The sequence below is a fragment of the Salmo trutta genome, chromosome 7 (genome assembly GCF_901001165.1).
Source record: "Salmo trutta chromosome 7, fSalTru1.1, whole genome shotgun sequence".
Classification (NCBI taxonomy): Eukaryota; Metazoa; Chordata; class Actinopteri; order Salmoniformes; family Salmonidae; genus Salmo; species Salmo trutta.
The window spans coordinates 135,001-158,555 of record NC_042963.1 but is presented as its reverse complement, the minus strand read 5'-3'; the positions used below and the strand labels follow the sequence as shown (position 1 = coordinate 158,555).

At 46.4% G+C, this 23,555-nt stretch overlaps 1 protein-coding gene across 2 annotated transcripts in view; it reads right to left on the bottom strand.

Annotated features, from left to right (window-relative positions):
• LOC115196694 (IQ motif and SEC7 domain-containing protein 3) overlaps positions 1-23,555 on the bottom strand; it is a 30,215-nt gene continuing 6,660 nt past the window's right edge. Inside the window, exons 3-15 of one of the 2 annotated variants that reach the window (XM_029757531.1) lie at positions 19,027-19,156; positions 18,013-18,363; positions 17,148-17,887; positions 11,777-11,938; positions 11,041-11,163; positions 9,392-9,558; positions 8,188-8,327; positions 4,796-4,927; positions 4,570-4,669; positions 4,245-4,403; positions 3,975-4,070; positions 3,848-3,891; positions 1-707 (exon numbers count right to left, since the gene is read on the bottom strand). In XM_029757531.1, the coding sequence (XP_029613391.1) occupies positions 246-707; positions 3,848-3,891; positions 3,975-4,070; positions 4,245-4,403; positions 4,570-4,669; positions 4,796-4,927; positions 8,188-8,327; positions 9,392-9,558; positions 11,041-11,163; positions 11,777-11,938; positions 17,148-17,887; positions 18,013-18,363; positions 19,027-19,156 (2,806 nt within the window). In that variant the 3' untranslated portion in view covers positions 1-245. The remainder of the gene's footprint in view (positions 708-3,847; positions 3,892-3,974; positions 4,071-4,244; positions 4,404-4,569; positions 4,670-4,795; positions 4,928-8,187; positions 8,328-9,391; positions 9,559-11,040; positions 11,164-11,776; positions 11,939-17,147; positions 17,888-18,012; positions 18,364-19,026; positions 19,157-23,555) is intronic. The other variant, XM_029757532.1, reaches the window with a different exon arrangement.

The following is a 23,555-nucleotide window of genomic DNA, read 5'->3' as shown; positions in this document are numbered from 1 at the left end:
GATGACTTTGAATTTATATTGATTTGAAACCTCTCCATTTTCTCCCACTCTATTTCTCGGCTTATTCCCTCTCTCTCAGCTGACTTCCTTACCTCCCTCTTTCTCTTCCTCCCTTCCTCGTCTCACCCTTTCCCTCTCTATCTTTGTCTATGAGTGTTTGTGTTGTGTGTTTCTCCCAGTATATCACTGTTTAACAGAAGTTCAGAGGACAGAGGATTAGGTGTGGTAGGATCAGGGGACATATGTCAGACGAGGCTGCGGGAACCACTAGAGTTGCGTCTGCGCAGGGGGTGAGGAAGGGTGTGTGGAAGGGGGTAGGGGGAGTCGGGGGGACAGTACTGGTGGGGGTGGTTGTAGGGGGGAGGAGGGGGAGGCAGAGGGGGCTCAGATCCCTCTCTGATCCGTACTGGTGTGGACATCGCTGATTGGATGAGGCGGTGGTGGGAGGCGGGGCTTCCTTGGCTGAGAAAGGCTTCCATTCGCCCCTGGCCGCTCTGGTCCACAACAATCACCTTGACGATCTGCTGGCATTGAATGAGGGTGTCTGGGCGGAGTTCTCCAGGGTGGGTGGGGCTAAGCATTGCCAGGGGTGCTGCCAGAGCCAGTTGGGTGGAGTCAGGACTGGTCACATGGTAGGTCTGAAGCAGCCTATCAGGGCTGGCCTGGGTCATGTGGTAGGTCTGCAGCAGCCTATTGTGAATTGACACCTAGTTTAGAAACAGCCAGAGAATGGCATGAGGAGTTACCAGCCTGAACGCAGCCTACAGCAGCCCTCTGGTGGGTTAGACACAATGGCAGCATGCAGGGAGCGAACACACACACACAATGTCTCCCTAACAAAGATTTTTACATTTACATCATTTAGCAGACGCTCTTATCCATAGCAATTTACAGGAGCATAGGCACATTGACAGATTTTTCACCAAGTCGGCTCGGGGATTAGAATCAGCAACCTTTCAGTTACTGGCCCAACTCTCTTAACCACTGTGCTACCTGCTGCTAAGATATATGCAACTCTAATGGACTGACTAAGAGTTAGGGCTTGTTGGGAGGTTGGGTTGGGAGCTGCTAGTTCTGTAGAGAGGGCATTTAGAGTGGAGGAACTGGGCTTGATTCAAATCAAATCAAATTGTATTTTTCACATGCGCTGAATACAACCGGTGAAATGCTTACTTACAAAACCTGAACTAACAATGCAGTTTTAAGAAAAAATAAGTGTTAAGAAAGTATTTACTAAATAAACTAAAGTAAACAATAAAATAATAACAAATAATTAAAGGGCAACAATAAAATAACAGTAACGAGGCTATATACAGGGGGTACCAGTACAGAGTCAATGTTCGGGGGCACCAGTTAGTCGAGGTAATTGAGGTAATATGTATGAGGATGGGGGCGTGTTCGGCCCTCCTTTTCCTGTAGTCCACGATCATCTCCTTTGACTTGATCACGTTGATCCTCTGACCTCCTCCCTATAGGCTGTCTCATCGTTGTCTGTGATCATGCCTACCACTGTTGTGTTGTCGGCAAATTAAATGATGGTGTTGGAGTCGTGCTTGGCTATGCAGTCATGGGTGAACAGGGAGTACAGAGGGGACTAAGCACGCACCCCTGAGGGGCTCCCGTGTTGAGGATCAGAGTGGCAGATGTGTTGTTACCTACCCTTACCACCTGGGGGCGGCCCGTCAGGAAGTCCAGGATTCAGTTGTTGAGAGGGCTGTTTAATTCCTGGGATGATGGTGTTGATGTGAGCCATGACCAGCCGTTCAAAGCACTTCATGACTACAGACATGAGTGCTACAGGGCGGTAGTCATTTAGGCATGTTACCTTGGTGTTCTAGGGCACATTGACTATGATGGTCTGCTTGAAATATGTTGCTATTACAGACTCAGTCAGGGACAAGTGTAAATGTCAATGAGGACACTTGCCAGTTGGTCAGTGCATGCTCGGAGTATACATCCTGATAATCCATTTGGCCCTCCAGCCTTGTGAATGTTGACCTGTTTATCGGTCATACTCACATCGGCTACGGAGAGCGTAATCACACAGTCGTCCGGAACAGCTGGTGCTCTCATGCATGCTTCAGTGTTGCTTGACTTGAAGGCGCATAGAAGTAATTTAGCTTGTCTGGTAGGCTCGTGTCACTGGGCAGCTCACGGCTGTGCTTCCCTTTGTAGTCCGTAATAGTTTACAAGCCCTGCCACATCTGACGAGCGTCGAAGCCGTTGTAGTAGGATTCAATCTTAGTCCTGTATTGATGCTTTGCCTTCATCGGAGGGCATAGCGGGATTTCTTATCAGTGTCCAGGTTAGAGTCCCGTTCCTTGAAAGCAGCAGCTCTACCCTTTAGCTCAGTGTGGATGTTGCCTGTAATCCTTGGCTTCTGGTTGGGGTATGTACGTACGGTCACTGTGGGGACGACATCATCAATGCACTTATTGATGAAGCCAGTGACTGATGTAGTGAACTCCTCAATGCCATCGGAAGAATCCCAGAACATATTCCAGTCTGTACTTGCAAAATAGTCCTGTAGCTTAGCAACTGCGTCATCTGACCACTTCCATATTATGCGTGTCACTGGTACTTCCTGCTTTAGATTTTGCTTGTAAGCAGGAATCAGGAGCATAGAGTTATAGTCAGATTTGCCAATTGGAGGGCTAGGGAGAGCTTTGTACGCGTCTCTAAGCGTGGAGTAAAGGTGGTCTAGAGTTTTCTCCTGTTGAAAATGTAACATGCTGGTAGAAATTAAGTCAAATGGATTTAAGTTTCCCTGCATTAAAGTCCCGGCCACTAGGAGCGCCGCCTCTGGATGAGTATTTTCTTGAATTGGTTTGTGGTGGTAAATAGACAGCTATGAAATATATAGATGAAAACTCTCTTGGTACATAGTGTGGTCTACAGCTTATCATGAGATACTCTACCTCAGGCGAGTAAAACCTTGAGACTTCATTAATATTAGATTTTGTACACCAGCTGTTGTTGACACAGACCGCCACCCCTTGTCTATCTGTTCTATCTTGCCGATGCACAGAAAACCCAGCCAGCTGTATGTTATCCATGTCGTCGTTCAACCACGAATGGATGAAACATAAGATATTACAGTTTTTAATGTCCCGTTGGTAGGATAGTCTTGATCGGAGCTCATCCAGTTTATTATCCAATGATTGCACGTTGGCTAATAGGACTGATGGTAGAGGAGTTTACCCACTCGCCGTCAGATTCATATAAGGCACCCCAACCTATATCTCTGTCTCTTCTTAATGCAAATGATGGAGATTTGGGCCTTGTCTGGTGTCTGAAGTAAATCCTTTGCGTCCGACTCGTTACGAGGTGAGTAATCGCTGTTCTGATATCCAGAAGCTCTTTTCGGTCATAAGAGACGGTGGCAGAAACATTAAGTCCAAAAGTCCAAAAAGTTACAAATAATGCAAAAGAACACACAATAGCACAATTGGTTAGGAGCCCGTAAAACGGCAGCAATTTCCTCCAGCGCCATTTTAAAAAATCATACACATGCATGCATACACAGACACACGCATCAACCCTGAGTCTGGCCATGGAGATGGTTTTCTAGCATGCCAACAGGGCTTAGAAAAGCTTATGATGGCTGGGAAGCAGATGTTCTGTTAGCAGGAGACTAATAGCTAATAGCTAAACCCCCACTAGCAGGTGACTAATAGCTAATTACTGGCCCCTGTTAGCAGAAAGCTGAAGGTTAAATCTAGCCCTACAGTTGTGGCTGTGTCACTCTGAGTCACACAGAGCTGGAGGGAAATGACGAGGGTCTCCTTTACTCCTCACCTGTCTGTATCTTTGCTAGCAAAAAATACACTGTGTGTATGTGACTCACCTCCACAGTGTTGTTGCTAGTCTTGTCATACAGATCTTTCTGGGCTGAGGGGAGAAACACAGAAGTGACACTCAGAGACACAGAGTGGTGTGTGGCGCTAGTTGCTAACTTAGTGTTTGTTTCTTACCTGTGGGGGATCCTGTGTGTCGACTGAGTGTGCCCATCTGTCCTCCGTTGGTGTGGGGGGTGTGAGTCTGCACCCCCTGTTCTCTCTTCAGCTCCCCTGTAGACAGTGATATATGACCATATATTACATGTAGTGTGTGTGTGTGTGTGTGTGTGTGTGTGTGTGTGTGTGTGTGTGTGTGTGTGTGTGTGTGTGTGTGTGTGTGTGTGTGTGTGTGTGTGTGTGTGTGTGTGTGTGTGTGTGTGTGTGTGTGTGTGTGTGTGTGCTCACATTGGATGTGTATCTGCTCCATCTCGTTGACCTCAGTGATAGACTCTCGTAGCTCCTCTGTGAACTTCCTGAGCTCCTCTCCACTGGGGGAGCAGAAACTCACCATCTGCTTCTTCTCTGACGAGAACGGACTCAACATGGTGATGCCATGAGCATAGTCTGGACACACACAGTTAGCTATGTGAGAAGAATGGTGATGCCACTGGTATAGTCTGGACTCTGGACAGACAATGTCACAGCTCATAATTAGCTATGTATGTAGAAGTACAGTGTTATAGTACAGTAGTAGTAGTCGTAGCAGTGGTAATGGTAGTATAGTAATTACATTCGTTACTGAAGAGGTGGAATTGCATGCCCAGTAGACCCATGGCTTTACAGAAGGTGTAGGAGGCAGAAGTCTTCTTCTTGGGACACAACTTCAGGATCTGTGTGAGGAGATAGCAGAATGAACATAAGCTATACCATCAGTACACATACACACACTGTTATTACACAAAATAACACTAGTCGTGTGCGTGTGTACGCGGTAGCGTGCTTGTGTGTGTTCTCACAAGTATGAGGTCGTTGAACAGGAACACCTCTCTCTGGGTGTTGGCCAGTTTCTGTTTCAGGGGTTTGTTGAAGTCTGCCACCTCAAACAGACGACAGCAGCACACCAGCCTACGGTGGGGCACAGACAGAATCTACAAAGAAACACACACACACACCATGAGGTTAACACACACACACCATGTGCTAAACATACGCACCATGGGCTAAACACACACACACCATGAGGTTAACACACACACACCATGGGCTAAACACACACACACCATGTGCTAAACATACGCACCATGGGCTAAACACACACACACCATGGGCTAAACACACACACACCATGAGGTTAACACACACACACCATGAGGTTAACACACACACACCATGTGGTTAACACACACACACCATGGGGTTAACACACACATACCATGAGGTTAACACACACACACCATGAGGTTAACACACACACACCATGGGCTAAACACACACATACCATGAGGTTAACACACACACACCATGAGGTTAACACACACACACCATGAGGTTAACACACACACACCATGGGGTTAACACACACACACCATGAGGTTAACACACACACCATGAGGTTAACACACACACACCATGGGGTTAACACACACACACCATGAGGTTAACACACACACACCATGGGCTAAACACACACATACCATGAGGTTAACACACACATACCATGAGGTTAACACACACACACCATGAGGTTAACACACACACACCATGGGGTTAACACACACACACCATGAGGTTAACACACACACACTATGGGCTAAACACACACACACCACAGGCTTAACACACACACACCATGGGCTAAACACACACACACCATGAGGTTAACACACACACACCATGGGCTAAACACACGCACCATGAGGTTAACACACACACACACCATGGGGTTAACACACACACACCATGAGGTAACACACACACACCATGGGTTAAACACACACACACCATGGGTTAAACACACATACACCACAGGCTTAACACACACACACACCATGGGGTTAACACACACACACCATGGGGTTAACACACACACACCATGGGGTTAACACACACACACCATGAGGTTAACACACACACACCATGGGCTAAACACACTCACCATGGGCTAAACACACACACACCATGGGTTAAACACACATACACCACAGGCTTAACACACACACACACCATGGGGTTAACACACACACACCATGGGGTTAACACACACACACCATTGGCTAAACACACACATATACACACACCATGAGGTTAACACACACACACCATGGGGTTAACACACACACACCATGGGGTTAACACACACACACCATGGGGTTAACACACACACACACCATGGGGTTAACACACACACACCATTGGCTAAACACACACATATACACACCATGGGGTTAACACACACACACCATTGGGTTAACACACACACACCATGGGGTTAACACACACACACCATGAGGTTAACACACACACACCACAGGCTTAACACACACACACCATGGGGTTAACACACACACACACCATTGGCTAAACACACACATATACACACACCATGAGGTTAACACACACACACCATTGGGTTAACACACACACACCATGGGGTTAACACACACACACCATGAGGTTAACACACACACACCATTGGGTTAACACACACACACCATTGGGTTAACACACACACACACCATGGGGTTAACACACACACACACCATGGGGTTAACACACACACACCATTGGCTAAACACACACATATACACACCATGGGGTTAACACACACACACCATTGGGTTAACACACACACACCATGGGGTTAACACACACACACCATGAGGTTAACACACACACACCATGAGGTTAACACACACACACCATGGGGTTAACACACACACACCATGAGGTTAACACACACACACCATGGGCTAAACACACACATACCATGAGGTTAACACACACATACCATGAGGTTAACACACACACACCATGAGGTTAACACACACACACCATGGGGTTAACACACACACACCATGAGGTTAACACACACACACTATGGGCTAAACACACACACACCACAGGCTTAACACACACACACCATGGGCTAAACACACACACACCATGAGGTTAACACACACACACCATGGGCTAAACACACGCACCATGAGGTTAACACACACACACCATGGGGTTAACACACACACACCATGAGGTAACACACACACACCATGGGCTAAACACACACACACCATGGGTTAAACACACACACACCATGGGTTAAATACACATACACCACAGGCTTAACACACACACACACCATGGGGTTAACACACACACACCATGGGGTTAACACACACACACCATGGGGTTAACACACACACACCATGAGGTTAACACACACACACCATGGGCTAAACACACTCACCATGGGCTAAACACACACACACCATGGGTTAAACACACATACACCACAGGCTTAACACACACACACACCATGGGGTTAACACACACACACCATGGGGTTAACACACACACACCATTGGCTAAACACACACATATACACACACCATGAGGTTAACACACACACACCATGGGGTTAACACACACACACCATGGGGTTAACACACACACACCATGGGGTTAACACACACACACACACCATGGGGTTAACACACACACACCATTGGCTAAACACACACATATACACACCATGGGGTTAACACACACACACCATTGGGTTAACACACACACACCATGGGGTTAACACACACACACCATGAGGTTAACACACACACACCACAGGCTTAACACACACACACCATGGGGTTAACACACACACACACCATTGGCTAAACACACACATATACACACACCATGAGGTTAACACACACACACCATTGGGTTAACACACACACACCATGGGGTTAACACACACACACCATGAGGTTAACACACACACACCACAGGCTTAACACACACACACCATGGGGTTAACACACACACACCATTGGCTAAACACACACATATACACACACCATGGGGTTAACACACACACACCATTTGCTAAACATACACATATACACACACCATGAGGTTAACACACACACACCATTGGGTTAACACACACACACCATTGGGTTAACACACACACACCATGGGGTTAACACACACACCATGGGGTTAACACAGACACACTCACCACTCTCTCACACACATGCACACACCTCTCCCTCAAACTCTCTCACTCTCTCTCCTCTCTTTCATATACACAACACACACACGCACCACTCTCTCTCTCTCTCTCTCTCCCTCTCGCATTCTGTCTAGCTATCTGACACACACACACACCCAAACCCAACACACTCACCGTCTTCATGCCCAGTATGGACTGTTCCACACGGCTGACGTAGGTGACGTGGTCTTCGTTGGAGCGTAGCTCTCGCTGCTGGGTCCTCTCATAGATCCCTGCTACCATCTCCCTGGGGATGTCTGCCCCGTCGTCCACTCCTGAGGGAACAGGGACACACACTACCAGTCACACAGGAGGAACTACAGAGGAAATTCTCAAAATAAAGTAATAGCTGAATTTACTCCATCCCTGGTTTAGACTCGTTGCAGGACATGACAGGATTGGCTGGTGTTAGGAGCACCCCTATTTGTCAACAGTAGATATGCTGTGGCTCTATCGTACCACTAGAGGGAGACCTTGTGTTGTGTTCTAGTCAGGAGAGAAGCCCCCATTCCAAAATCAAATCAAATCGTATTGGTCACATACACATGGTTAGCAGATGTTATTGTGAGTGTAGCGAAATGCTTGTGCTTCTAGTTCTGACAGTGCAGCAATATCTAACATGTAATCTAACAATTCCACAACAGATACCTAATACACACAAATCTAAGTAAAGGAATGGAATAAGAATATATACATATAAACATATGGATGAGCAATGGCACAGTGGTATAGGCAAGATGCAATAGATGGTATAAAATACAGATATACATATGAGATGAGTAATGCAAGATATGTAAACATTATTAAAGTGGCATTATTAAAGTGGCATTATTAGAACATGAGGAGGGGAGTTAGGGATGTTCCAGCCCTCAGTCTTCTCTCTCTTGTCCCTGGTTTGGTGAGTTCTCTACACTGAACAGCCCTGATCCTGCCACTCTAATGATATGGGCCAGTCCAGATGAAAATGGTCCTGTGTTGTATTAAAATATTCAAAGCATTGTGTGTGTGCATCTGTGCAGGTTTGTGTGTCAGTTCTATAAATAACCCCTCCAGTGTTTCAGAAACACTGTCATAAATGTTGCAAGGCTTCTGCAGCTCATTATACTGAGTCACACTCATAAACACACACACACACACACACACACACACACACACACACACACACACACACACACACACACACACACACACACACACACACACACACACACACACACACACACACACACACACACACACACACACACACACACACACACACACACACACACAAATATCACCATGGGGTTTGTATTATTTTATTGACAACACACAGACAGACACACAGACAACCAGTCACCTCGTAGGTTGCGTATGAAATCGTCGAGGCCCATCTTGCGTTGAGGTTTGATGTTAGGGGAGTACATGTCAGTGTTGAGGAGGACCACAGCAAAGGCCAGGATGAAGATGGTGTCTGGGTTATGGAACTGCTGCACCACCTCAGGATTACACATGCAATACCTCTGACTGGAGAGATGGACAGAGAGAGATGGAGAGAGAGGTATCTACACATACTCTTTTGTTGCTGAGAATTTTGCAAACCTGTAGTGTATTCAAGGTTTAAAACTGCTTCTAAACTTAGTAATTTCCACTTTAAAATGTCAGCCCTAAGAAAAAATGTATAAACCCCTACAAAGAAATTCCAATAATTTTAACCCACATAATAATTCACAGTTTCTGTTGCAGCTGGATTATTTTCCTGTTGTAGCAAACTGGCTCAAATTAAGATCCTACATATGTACAGTACCTCTGACAGGGGGAAGGGGGCAGTGAAAAAGAGAGAGTGAAAGAGAGACAGAGAAAGAGACAGGTCCAGTGAAAAAGAAAGAGAGTGTGAAAGAAAGAGAAAGAGACAAAAGCTGTTCTGCTGTAATGGTCTCAGAAACAAACAGCTTCTCCATCAGTATCTTTAGTTAGTAACTCATCTTCAGACATTAATACTGTTAACTTGTGAGTTCTTACATCCTGACAAGAGTTGTACGGTATAACCCTCCTCCCAAGCATATACACACATACACTTTGTCAGTGTTCAGTTTCCTGAGATTCCTGCTGCACATCAAATACTCTGACACTGGGAATGATCAGTGTGTGTGTGTGATTACATAACAAAGTTATTTCTACACCAGCTAGTTCTCTTATCTTCACATCTGCATATGAGAGATGCTCACCAGCTGGCACGGAATAATACCTCCATTAAAATAACTTCTTATGTCACCCTATGTCACCCTTATGACAGATGACATAACATCTGTTACATAACACTCATGTAACTTCTTGTCTATCTTACTACCCCCTCCCAGATAGGTAGGACGTTGTCCCTACAGCTTAAAACCTTGGTCCTGGTGACAGGACACTTCTTGTCTATCTTACTACCCCCTCCCAGATAGGTAGGACATTGTCCCTACAGCTTAAAACCTTGGTCCTGGTGACAGGACACTTCTTGTCTATCTTACTACCCCCTCCCAGATAGGTAGGACGTTGTCCCTACAGCTTAAAACCTTGGTCCTGGTGGCAGGACACTTCTTGTCTATCTTACTACCCCCTCCTAGATAGGTAGGACGTTGTCCCTACAGCTTAAAACCTTGGTTCTTGGTGGCAGGACACTTCTTGTCTATCTTACTACCCCCTCCTAGATAGGTAGGACGTTGTCCCTACAGCTTAAAACCTTGGTCCTGGTGACAGGACACTTCTTGTCTATCTTACTACCCCCTCCTAGATAGGTAGGACGTTGTCCCTACAGCTTAAAACCTTGGTCCTGGTGACAGGATACTTCTTGTTTTAGACCTGGGAGACCACTAGGTAGCTGGAATTTTTTAGGAATCAGGTCAGGTGTGGTGCTTGGTTGGACTTGCTGTTTGTGATACCACAGAACCAGAATGTCTGCCCCTGGAGTAACCCTGATATGCTGATCAATCTGAGGATATGATGTGATTGGTTGATGGGTCTGACCTGAAAGCTTCAATGAGTCTCTCCACCTTCTGGGCCTCTCCCTGGACTCTGATGTGAGCCTGGAACTTCCTCAGAGCCTCGTCCAGCTCCATTCCAGAGAAGTCCATCTCATCGACCACACAGCTAGAGAAAGGGGGAGAAGAGGTTAGTTGGCTATGTCTCTCTCATGTCACCATTGACTTCATTGTTTTGTGTGTTTGTGTCTGAGGGTGAGAGAGAGTGAGTGTACAACTGCTCTTGGCGTTTTTTCCCCTTTTTCAGTCATAGTTCCATTACAGAAACACTGACCTGGAAAAGGCACACACACACACACACACACAAATTTACTCACACACTTAACAAGTGCTTATACAGTACATATTCCTCCCAAAGGATAAAGGAAAAGAGAGGGAGATAGAGGGGGGAGTATAGAGAAAATAAAAGAAAGGAAGAGAGGGGGAGTAGAGAGAAAAGAAGAGAAGGGAGAGAGGGGGAGTAGAGGGAAAAAAAGAGAAGGGAGAGAGGGGGAGTAGAGAGAAAAGAAGAGAAGGGAGAGAGGGGGAGTAGAGGGAAAAAAAGAGAGGGAGAGAGAGGGGGAGAAAAAAATTGTGCTGAGTGCTGTGACCTATTTTTTCTCTAAGCAAAGCACATTCTCCTGGCTCTCTCGCTCTCTGCAGTGTGAGAGCATGCATCCGTGTGTGTGTATGAGTGTGTATGTGTCAAACATATTTGTGCTTTATTTTGTGTGTGGACTCACTCCAGGACGTCTCTGTTGAAGAGCAGCTTGCTGTTCCCCAGGAACTCTCCAATCATCTGTCGGCTTAGGCCCTTCCTCTGTAACAGGAAGTGGGCCACGCCCATGGGCGTGTCTGGGATGAAACCACGCGTGATCAGGAAGTGGATGCCTCTTTCTGGGTTGCTAGAGCAGAGATAGATAACACAATAAGTGTATGCGTGTGTGTGTGTGTGCGTGTATGTGTGTGAATAGAACCGTAAAGTGATAGGCAACTCTCTCAGTCTCAGGGATGCACATTAGCTAATTTACAATAACTACAGGCTGCAGGCCAACTGTATATACAGTTGAAGTCGGAAGTTTACATACACTTAGGTTGGAGTCATTAAAACTTGTTTTTCAACCACTCCACAGATTTCTTGTTTAACAAACTACATGTTTTGGAAGTCGGTTATGACATCTACTTTGTGCATGACAAGTAATTTTTCGAACAATTGTTTACATACAGATTATTTCAATTATAATTCACTGTATCATAATTCCAGTGGGTCAGAAGTTTACATACACCAAGTTGTGCCTTTAAACAGCTTGGAAAATTCCAGAAAATGATGTCATGGCTTTAGAAGCTTCTGATAGGCTAATTGACATCATTTGAGTCAATTGGAGGTGTACCTGTGGATGTATTTCAAGGCCTACCTTCAAACTCAGTGCATCTTTTCTTGACATCATGGGAAAATCCAAAGAAATTATTCAAGACCTCAGAAAAAAAGTAGCAGACCTCCACAAGTTTGGTTCATCCTTGGGAGTAACTTCCAAACGCCTGAAGGTACCACGTTCATCTGTACAAACAATAGTACGCAAGTATAAACACCTTGGGACCACGCAGCCGTCATACCGCTCAGGAAGGAGACGCGTTCTGTCTCCTAGAGATGAACGTACTTTGGTGCGAAAAGTGCAAATCAATCTCAGAACAACAGCAAAGGACCTTGTGAAGATGCTGGAGGAAACAGGCACAAAAGTATCTATATCCACAGTAAAACGAGTCCTATATCGACATAACCTGAAAGGCCGCTCAGCAAGGAAGAAGCCACTGCTCCAAAACCGCCATAAAAAAGCCAGACTATGGTTTGCAACTGCACATGGGGACAAAGATTGTACTTTTTGGAGAAATTTCCTCTGGTCTGATGAGACAAAAATAGAACTGTTTGGCCATAATGACCATCGTTATGTTTGGAGGAAAAAAGGGGAGGCTTGCAAGCCTAAGAACACCATCCCAACCGTGAAGCACGGGGGTGGCAGTATCATGTTGTGGGGGTGCTTTGCTGCAGGAGGGACTGGTGCACTTCACAAAATAGTTGGCATCATGAGGAAAAACAATTATGTGGATATATTGAAGCAACATCTCAAGACATCAGTCAGGAAGTTAAAGCTTGGTCGCAAATGGGCCTTCCAAATGGACAATGACCCCAAGCATACTTCCAAAGTTGTGGCAAAATGGCTTAAACAACAAAGTCAAGGTATTGGAGTGGCCATCACAAAGCCCTGACCTCAATCCTATAGAAAATGTGTGGGCAGAACTGAAAAAGCGTGTGTGAGCAAGGAGGCCTACAAACCTGACTCAGTTACACCAGCTCTGTCAGGAGGAATGGGCCAAAATTCACCCAACTTATTGTGGGAAGCTTGTGGAAGGCTACCCGAAACGTTTGATCCAAGTTAAACAATTTAAAAGCAATGCTACCAAATACTAATTGAGTGTATGTAAACTTCTGACCCACTGGGAATGTGATGAAAGAAATAAAAGCTGAAATAAATCATTCTCTCTACTAGTATTCTGACATGTCCCATTCTTAAAATAAAGTGGTGATCCTAACTGACCTAATACAGAGAATTTTTACTAGGATTAAATGTCAGGAATTGTTAAAAACTGAGTTTAAATGTATTTGGCTAAGGTGTATGTAAACTTCTGACTTCAACTGTACTCCTATATATAAAGACCACCTTTCCACCTCTCTCTCCCTTTTCCTCTCCCCCTTTCTAGAGCAGATACCTGTTCTGTGAATAATTCTGTGAGTAGCTAGAGGACAATTCAACCCTGTGTGTGATTGCTTATCAAATCAAATCAAATACCTTATACACACAAAGGTAAAGGGATGAATAAGATTATGTACATATAAATATATGGATGAGCAATGGCCGTGCGGCATAGGCAAGATGCAGTAGATGGTATAGAATACAGTATATGCATATGAGATGAGTAATGTAGAATACTTAAACATTATTAAAGTATCGTTATTTAAAGTGACTAGTGATACCTTTATTAAGTCAATTTATTAAAGTGGCCAGAGATTTGAGTCTGTATGTTGGCAGCAGCCTTTCTATGTTAGTGACGGCTGTTTAACAGTCTGATGGCCTTGAGATAGAAGCTGTTTTTCAGTCTCTCGGTCCCAGCTTTGATGCACCTGTACTGACCTCACCTTCTGGATGATAGCGGGGTGAACAGGCAGTGGCTCGGGTGGTTGTTGTCCTTGATGATCTTTTTGGCCTTCCTGTGACATCGAGAGGTGTAGGTGTCCTGGAGGGCAAGTAGTTTGCCCCCGGTGATGCGTTGTGCAGACCGTGCTACCCTCTGGAGAGCCTTGTGGTTGAGGGCGGTGCACTTCCCGTACCAGGCGGTGATACAGCCCAACAGGATGCTCTCAATTGTGCATCTGTAAACGTTTGTGAGTGTTTTAGGTGCCAAATTTCTTCAGCCTCCTGAGGTTGAAGAGACGCTGTTGCACCTTCTTCACCACGCTGTCTGTGTAGGTGGACCATTTCAGTTTGTCTGTGATGTGTACGCCGAGGAACTTAAAACTTTCCACCTTCTCCACTACTGTCAATCAATGTGGATTGGGGGGTGCTCCCTCTGCTGTTTCCTGAAGTCCACGATCATCTCCTTTGTTTTGTAGACATTGATTGAGAGGTTATTTTCCTGACACCACACTCCGAGGGCCCTCACCTCCTCCCTGTAGGCCGTCTCGTTGTTGTTGGTAATCAAGCTTACAACTGTAGTGTCGTCTGCAAACTTGATGATTGAGTTGGAAGCGTGTATAGCCATGCAGTTTTAGGTGAACAGGGAGTACAGGAGAGGGCTGAGAACGCACCCTTGTGGGGCCCCAGTGTTGAGGACCAGCGGGGTGGAGATGTTGTTTCCTACCTTCCCCACCTGGGGGCATCCCGTCAGAAAGTCCAGGACCCAGTTGCACAGGGTGGGGTCGAGACCAAGGGTCTCAAGCTTAATGACGAGATTGGAGGGTACTATGGTGTTAAATGCTGAGCTGTAGTCAATGAACATCATTCTTACATAGGTATTCCTCTTATCCAAATTGGATAGAGCAGTGTGATGGCGATTGCATCGTCAGTGGACCTATTGGAGCGGTTAGCAAATTGGAGTGGGTCTAGGGTATCAGGTAGGGTGGAGGTTATATGATGCTTGACTAGTCTCTTAAAGCACTTCATGATGACACAAGTGAGTGCAATGGAGCGATCGTCATTTAGTTCAGTTACCTTAGCTTTCTTGGGAACAAGAACAATGGTGGCCATCTTGAAGCATGTGGGGACAGCAGACTGGGATAGGGATTGATTTAATATGTCCATAAACACACCAGCCAGCTGGTCTGCGCATGCTCTGAGGACGCGGCTAGGGATGTCTGGGCCGGCAGCCTTGCGAGGGTTAACACGTTAAAATGTTTTACTCACGTTAGCCATGGAGAAGGAGGGCCCACAGGCTTTGGTAGCAGGCCATGTCAGTGACACTGTACTGTCCTCAACGCGAGCAAAGAAGTTGTTTAATTTGTCTGGGAGCAAGACGTCGATGTCCGCAACGGGGCTGGTTTTCTTTTTGTAATCCGTGATTGACTGTAGACCCTGCCACATACGTCTCGTGTTTGAGCCATTGAATTGCGACTCCACTGTACTTTGTCTCGATACTGACGGTTTGCTTGTTTGATTGCCTTGCGGAGGGAATAGCTGCACTGTTTGTATTCAGTCATGTTTCCAGTCGCCTTGCCATGATTAAAAGTGGTGGTTTACGCTTTCAGATTTTGCGCGAATGCTGCCATCAATCCACGGTTTCTGGTTAGAAAAGGTTTTAATAGTCACAGTGGGTATGACGTCTCCAATCCACTTCGTAATAAACTCGCTCACCGAGTCAGCATATACATCAATGTTATTGTCTGAGGCTATCCGGAACATATCCCAGTCCACGTGATCAAAGCAATCTTGAAGCGTGGATTCTGATTGGTCAGACCAGCACGGGCATTTCCTGTTTTAGTTTTTGTCTATAGGCTGGGAGCAACAAAATGGAGTCATGGTCAGATTTGCCAAAGGCAGGGCGGGGGAGGGCTTTGTATGCATCGCGGAAGTTAGAGTAGCAATGATCCAGAATGCTACCAGCTCATGTCGCGCATTCAATATGCTGATAGAATTTAGGAAGTCTTGTTCTCAGGTTAGCTTTGTTAAAATCCCCAGCTACAATAAATGCAGCCTCAGTATGTATGGTTTCCAGTTTACATAGAGTCCAGTGAAGTTCTTTCAGAGCCGACGAGGTATCTGCTTGGGGGGGATATACACGGCCGTGACTATAATCGAAGAGAATTCTATTGGAAGATAACGCGGTCGGCATTTGATTGTAAGGAATTCTAGTTCAGGTGAACAAAAGGACTTGATTTCCTGTATGTTGTTGTGATTACACCATGAGTCGTTAATCATAAGGCATACAACCCCGCCCTTCTTCTTACCAGAGAGATATTTGTTTCTGTCAGCGCGATGCATGAAGAAACCAGGTGGCTGTACCGACTCTGACAACATAACCCGAGTGAGCCATGTTTCCGTGAAACAGAGAACGTTACAATCTCTGATGTCTCTCTGGAAGGCAACTTGGGACTCTGGGATAAGATCCCATGTCTAGGGTGGAGGTCCGAATAAAGGATCCACTTCGGGAAAGACGTATTCCTGGTTGTAATGTTGGTAAGTTGGTAAGCTTTTATATCCAATTGTTCTTCCTGGCTGTATGTAATAACAGTTGAGATTTTCTGGGCTTACAATGTAAGAAACAATACCTAAAAAAACAAATAACTGCATAGTTTCCTAAGGACCTGAAGCGAGGCGACCATCTCTGTCGGCGACATCTTGCTACATTAGAAGGTGTATAATGTGCGTGTTTGCATGTGTGTGTGTGTGTGTGTGTGTGTGTGTGTGTGTGTGTGTGTGTGTGTGTGTGGTAGGGAAAAATAAATAAAAAATGTATGAAATGAAAAGTATGCATTCACTACTGTAAGTCGCTCTGGATAAGAGCGTCTGCTAAATGACTAAAATGTAATGTAAAATGTGTGTGTGTGTGTGTGTGTGTACTTACACGTTGAAGAGGTTGAGTCCGATGCGGTAGAGTCGTTTGCGGTGTGTGTCAGTGGAGAGTGTGGGGGATCGGCAGGAGGCAGGGTCCTGGCATCGGTCTCTGGGCAGAGAGAGGACCAAGGCCTGAAGGGCCTCAGTGGTGGGGTCCCTGACTGACTGGGACCCTGGCTGGGATTGGGGGTGATGGGCCTGGGGGTATGTGGAATACTGAGGGTACTGGGGATAGGAGGACTGAGTGGTATACTGGTTAGACTGGGCCGAGGTGGAGGTAGAGGTTGAACTGAGTATCTCTGAGCCACTCTGCCCCCCCATCTCTCTCCCCTGCCCTTTCACAGTTGACTCCATCCTCAACCCTCCTCCCTTCAACAATTCCTCACTGGGAGGGGGGGCAGGGAACTCTTTTTCACCCCCTAGCTGGGAGGTTGTTGTTTGTCTCCCTACCCCTCCCCCGTCCATTGAGGCTTGCCTGCTTCCTCCTCCCCCTGCCCCTGTGTTGCCGTGGGTAGTGGTGGTAGTGGAGGTGGTAGTCGTGGAGACAGTGTAGTTGTTGGTGTCGATGTGAACGGTGACATCTCTGAAGGCCATGAGCAGGGAGCTGGCGCTGCGAGGCATACAGGCACTCTGACCAGCCGCCCGAAACGCCTCGGGGTCCATCAGCAGCCCCCCTGTCCCCCCCTCAACCCCCTCCGACAGGCTCCACCCACGCAGGGCCTCGTCTATCGAATGGGCCAGCGAGCGCACCTGGAATAAGAATCATAATACTAGTCATAGGAAGACCTTTAAGCTGTATTATGATGAAACACCAGGCTCACTGTAACGGCAAACTATTATGATGCTAGGCTATGCTAGTGTTACATAAAGCCCACCTGCTCTGAGAAGCAGTCCTCCAGCTGTGTGAGCGAGGGGCCAGGGCCCGTGGCAGGGGAGGCTGAGGGGGGCAGGGAGGTGGAGCGTGAGGGGGGTGGTGGGGGTGTTTTGGGGCGCAATGGTGGGCCCCCGCTCTCTAGCAGGAAGCTGTGTCGCTGGGTGGGGTTCTGGCCCCGGCTAGTGTTGGGCCGGCGCAGGGAAATGCGGCGTGGCAACTTGCTCTCTGACAAAGAGTTCCGGATCTTCTGGAAGTTCTTACTGAGCTGGTACTGACGGAACGCTGTCTGAATACGACACGCAGCGCGCCGCGACACCAGGTGACCACCGTACCTCAGCTCCAACTCCTCTATCTACAGACAGAGAGGGGGGAGAAAAGAAGAGAGAGTAAGAGAAAAATATTGTTGGCAAGGTTTTTGGGGGGAAATATTGTAGTCTTAACAGGACAATGCTGAAAGCCTCCGGTTGTTAAACTGGATGTTTCTCCAAATATAAAAGGAAAGTGAGCAAGCTCTCCTCTCTGAAAACAGTACAACACACCCCCTCACCAAACTCCAATACCTTTCTACCAGATACACCTATCGTTACATCACTGTGTCTCAAACAGAAAGCTAACAGAAGACAAGTAACCCCCTTTCACTTCCTCTGAGGCTCAGATAAAGAGAGGGGGAGTGGAAGAGTGGGAAGGAGAAGCAGAGAAGAAGGGGGAGAATAAGGACAGAGAGAGAAAGACACACACAGCGTGGTCCATTTAGCACTTCTCTGTGCAATATAAAGACATCTCCTGCAGTCAGCAGGAGCTATTAGCTGTTACCATGACAACCCATCATCCCCCATGTTCCTGTTACCCGTGAGATGGAAGGGCTGGTGTCCTCTCTTTCTTACTCTCTTCTCTTTCTGTCTGTCTCTCTCTTTCTCTCTCATCAAGAGTACAGTATCATATACACACAGAAACACAAACCCAGTTAATCACAACCCACCTGTATGCCTCTGCACACACACACACACACACACACCTGTTTGGTCTTGTTCTCCAGGGCAAGTTCATAGTCGCTGGGTCCTTCTCTATGAGCCACACCTACTGACCCCTCTCCTTCCTGTCTGCTGGAGGAAGTCCCGCCCTCCAGACCCAGCAGCTGCCCATCACTATGGAAACAACAACACTCACCTTCAACGCCTGGGATAACGTGTGTATGTGTGTATGAACTGTATGTGTGTGTGTGTTTCCTCTGCTGTTTTACCCTAATTGCTAAGTCTACCAGTTGTTATATAAGCCAGCTCTAAAACCACAGCTACTGTATAAAAGCAAAGACTGGTCATGTTTAAATAATGACTACATCACTAATGTTCCTCTCTGGTTCCACTATTCAGCTAACACTGCCTGTGTGTGTGTGTGTGTGTGTGTGTTTGTGTGTGTGTTTGTGTGTGTTTGCACGTGCTGGAGGCTACCTTTTATTAACACTCTATTAAAAACACCACCATACCCTCGCTGCAGTCCGCAAATACAGGACTATTAAAGAACCAGTGCACTAGTTTTGTAGTATATAGTATATATATATTGTTTCATTATTTTTTATTATTATTATTTTTCAGGGGGTGCTATGCGCTTCAGAGAATGAGTTTCCACTGCTCCAGAGTCTAATGCCGATGCTTGGCATTGCGAACGGTGATCTTCCAGAGGCAGTTTGGAAACTCAGTAGTAAGTGTTGCAACCGAGGACAGGCGATTTTAATTTTTTTATATATATTTTTTTACCCCCTTTTTCTCCCCAATTTCATGGTATCCAATTGTTAGTAGTTACTGTCTTGTCTCATCGCTACAACTCCCACACGGACTCAGGAGAGGCCAAGGTTGAGAGCCATGCGTCCTCCGAAACACAAGCCGCACAGCTTCTTAACACAGCGCGCATCCAACCCAGAAGCCAGCCGCACCAATGTGTCGGAGGAAACACCGTACACCTGGCGACCTGGTCAGCATGCACTGCGCCGGCCCGCCACAGGAGTCGCTAGTGTGCGATGAGACAAGGATATCCCTGCCGGCCAAACCCTCCCTAACCCGGACGACGCTGGGTCAATTGTGCGCCGCCCCATGGACCTCTCGGTCGCTGCCGGCTGCGACAGAGCCTGGGCTCGAACCCAGAGTCTCTGGTGGTACAGCTAACACTGCGATGCAGTGCCTTAGACCACTGTGCCACACGGGAGGCGGACAGGCGATTTTAACACGTTACATGCTTCAGCACTCGGCCGTCCTGTTCTGTGAGCTCTACCACTTCGCGGCTGAGCTGTTGTTGCTCCTAGACGTTTCCACTTCACAATAACAGCACTTACAGTTGACCGGGGCAGCTCTAGCAGGGCAGAGATTACATGGTTGTGTGTTCAATTTTATACACCTGTCAGTAACTGCTGTGGCTGAAATAGCTGAATCCACTAGTTTGTATATATAGTGTATATATACTGTGCACTTGGGAAGTATTCAGACCCCTTCCCTTTTTCCACATTTTGTTACGTTACAGTCTTATTCTAAAATAGATTTTTTTATCCTCATCAATCTACACACAATACCCCATAATGATGAAGCGAAAACAGTTTGTTTAGAAATTATTATTATTATGTTTTTTTAAATAACTTATATACATAAGTATTCTGACCCTTTACTATGAGACTCGAAATTGAGCTCCGGTGCATCCTGTTTCCATGGATCATCATTGAGATGTTTCTACAACTTGATTGGAGTCCATCTGTGGTAAATTCTATTTATTGGGCATGATTTGGAAATGCACACACCTGTCTATATAAGGTCCCACAGTTGACAGTGCATGTCAGAGCAAAAACTAAGCCATGAGGTTGAAGGAATTGTACGTAGAGCTCCGCGACAGAATTGTGTTGAGGCACAGATCTGGGGAAGGGTACCAAAAAATGTCTACAGCATTGAAGGTTCCCAAGAATACACTGGCCTCCATCATTCTTAAATGGAAGACGTTTGGATCCACCTAGGCTCTTGCTAGAGCTGGCCGCCCGGCCAAACTGAGCAATCGGAGAAGAAGGGCCTTGGTCAGGGAGGTGGCCAAGAACCCTATGGTCACTCTGGCAGAGCTCCAGAGTTCCTCTGTAGAGATGGAAGAACCTTCCAGAAGGAAAACCATCTCTGCAGCACTCCACCAATCAAGCCTTTATGGTAGAGTGGCCAGACGGAAGCCACTCCTCAGTAAAAGGCATATGACAGCCTCCTTGGAGTTTGTCAAAAGGCACCTAAAGGACTCTCAGACCATGGGAAACATGATTCTCTGGTGTGATGAAACCAAGATTGAACTCTTTGGCCTGATTGCCTAGCGTCACATCTGGAGGAAACCTGGCACCATCCCTACAGTGACGCATGGTGTCTCAGCCTCCAGTATTTATGCTGCAGTAGTTTATGTGTCGGGGAGCTAGGGTCAGTCTGTCACATCTGGAGTATTTCTCTTGTCTTTTCCGGTGTCCTGTGTGAATTTAAATATGCTCTCTCTAATTCTCTCTTTCTCTCTTTCTTTCTATCTCTCACTCGGAGGACCTGAGCCCTAGGACCATGCCTCAGGACTACCTGGCTTGATGACTCCTTGCTGTCCCCAGTTCACCTGGCTGTGCTGCAGCTCCAGTTCCAACTGTTCTGCCTGCAGCTATGGAACCCTGACCTGTTCACCGGACGTGCTACCTGTCCCAGACCTGCTGTCCCAGACCTGCTGGAACCCTGACCTATTCACCGGACGTGCTACCTGTCCCAGACCTGCTGTTTTCAACTCTCTAGAGACAGCAGGAGCGGTAGAGATACTCTCAAAGATCGGCTATGAAAAAGCCAACTGACACTTACTCTTGTGTTACTGACTTGTTGCACCCTCGACAACTACTATGATTATTATTATTTGACCATGCTGGTCATTTATGAACATTTGAACATCTAGGCCATGTGCTGTTATAATCTCCACCCGGCACAGCCAGAAGAGGACTGGCCACCCCTCATAGCCTGGTTCCTCTCTAGGTTTATTCCTAGGTTTTGGCCTTTCTAGGGAGTTTTTCCTAGCCACCGTGCTTCTACACCTGCATTGCTTGCTGTTTTGGGTTTTAGGCTGGGTTTCTGTACAGCACTTTGAGATATCAGCTGATGTAAGAAGGGCAATATAAATACATTTGATTTGATTTGATTTGATGGCAGCATCTTGCTTTGGGGATATTGTTCAGCAGCGTGGACTGGGAGACTAGTCAGGGTCGAGGGAAAGATGAACGGAGAGATCCTTGATGAAAACCTACTCCAGAGCACTCAGGACCTCAGACTGGGGCAAAGGTTCACCTTCCAACAGGACAACAACCCTAAGCACACAGACAAGACAACGCAGGAATGGCTTCGGGACAAGTCTCTGAATGTCCTTGAGTAGCCCAGCCAGAGCCCGGACTTGAACCCGATCGAACATCTCTGGAGAGACCTGAAAATAGCTGTGCAGCGATGCTCCCCATCCAACCTGACAGAACTTGAGAGGATCTGCAGAGAAGAATTGGAGAAACTCCGCAAATACAGGTGTGCCAAGCTTGTAGCACCATACCCAAGAAGACTCAAGGCTGTAGTCGCTGCCAAAGTCACTTCAACAAAGTACTGAGTAAAGGGTTTGAATACTTATGTAAGTGGATATTTCAGTTTTTTTTACCAACACTTTTAAAAACATGTTTTTGCTTTGTCACTATGGGGTATTGTGAGTAGAGTGATGAGAGGAAAAAACAATGTAATCAATTTTAGAATAAGGCTGTAACAAAATGTGGAAAAAGTCAAGGGGTCTGAAGACTTTCCGAATGCACTGTATACAAACCCTGTTGCTGTTCATTTTGCTCAAACCGGACACCCTATTAGTTCTCTGAGATACATTGGGATAGAAAGGCTTAAAATGTCAGGAAACTACTTCAAAGGAAATCTTTCTGGATCCACAGGGTCAACACACTGTCCCATATCTTGGCCTGAATGAGGAGTTTGATTTGAAACCTTTTCTATAGTTCTATGTCCAAACTGCTGTTTTTATCTGAAGGGAATATTGTTGTCACGCCCTGATCTGTTTCACCTGTCTTTGTGATTGTCTCCACCCACCTCCAGGTGTCACCTGTTTTCCCCATTAGTCCCTGGGTGTTTATTCCGGTGTTCCCTGTTTGTCTGTTGCCAGTTTGTCTTGTCTTGTCAAGTCAACCAGTGTGTTTTTCCGTGCTCCTGCTTTTTCTTGTCTCTCTTTTGCTAGTCCTCCCGGTTTTGACCCTTGCCTGCCCAGACTCTGAACCCGCCTGCCCTGACCTCGAGCCTGCCTGCCACTCTGTACCTCCTGGACTCTGACCTTATTTATGATCTTTTGCCTGTCCATGACCATTCTATTGCCCCTTGGATTATAATAAATATCAGAGACTCGAACCATCTGCCTCCCGTGTCTGCATCTGGGTCTCCCCCTGTGCCCTTATAATTTTGTATATACAGTACCAGTCAAAAGTTTGGACACACCTACTGATTCAAGGGTTTTTCTTTATTTTTACTATTTTCTACA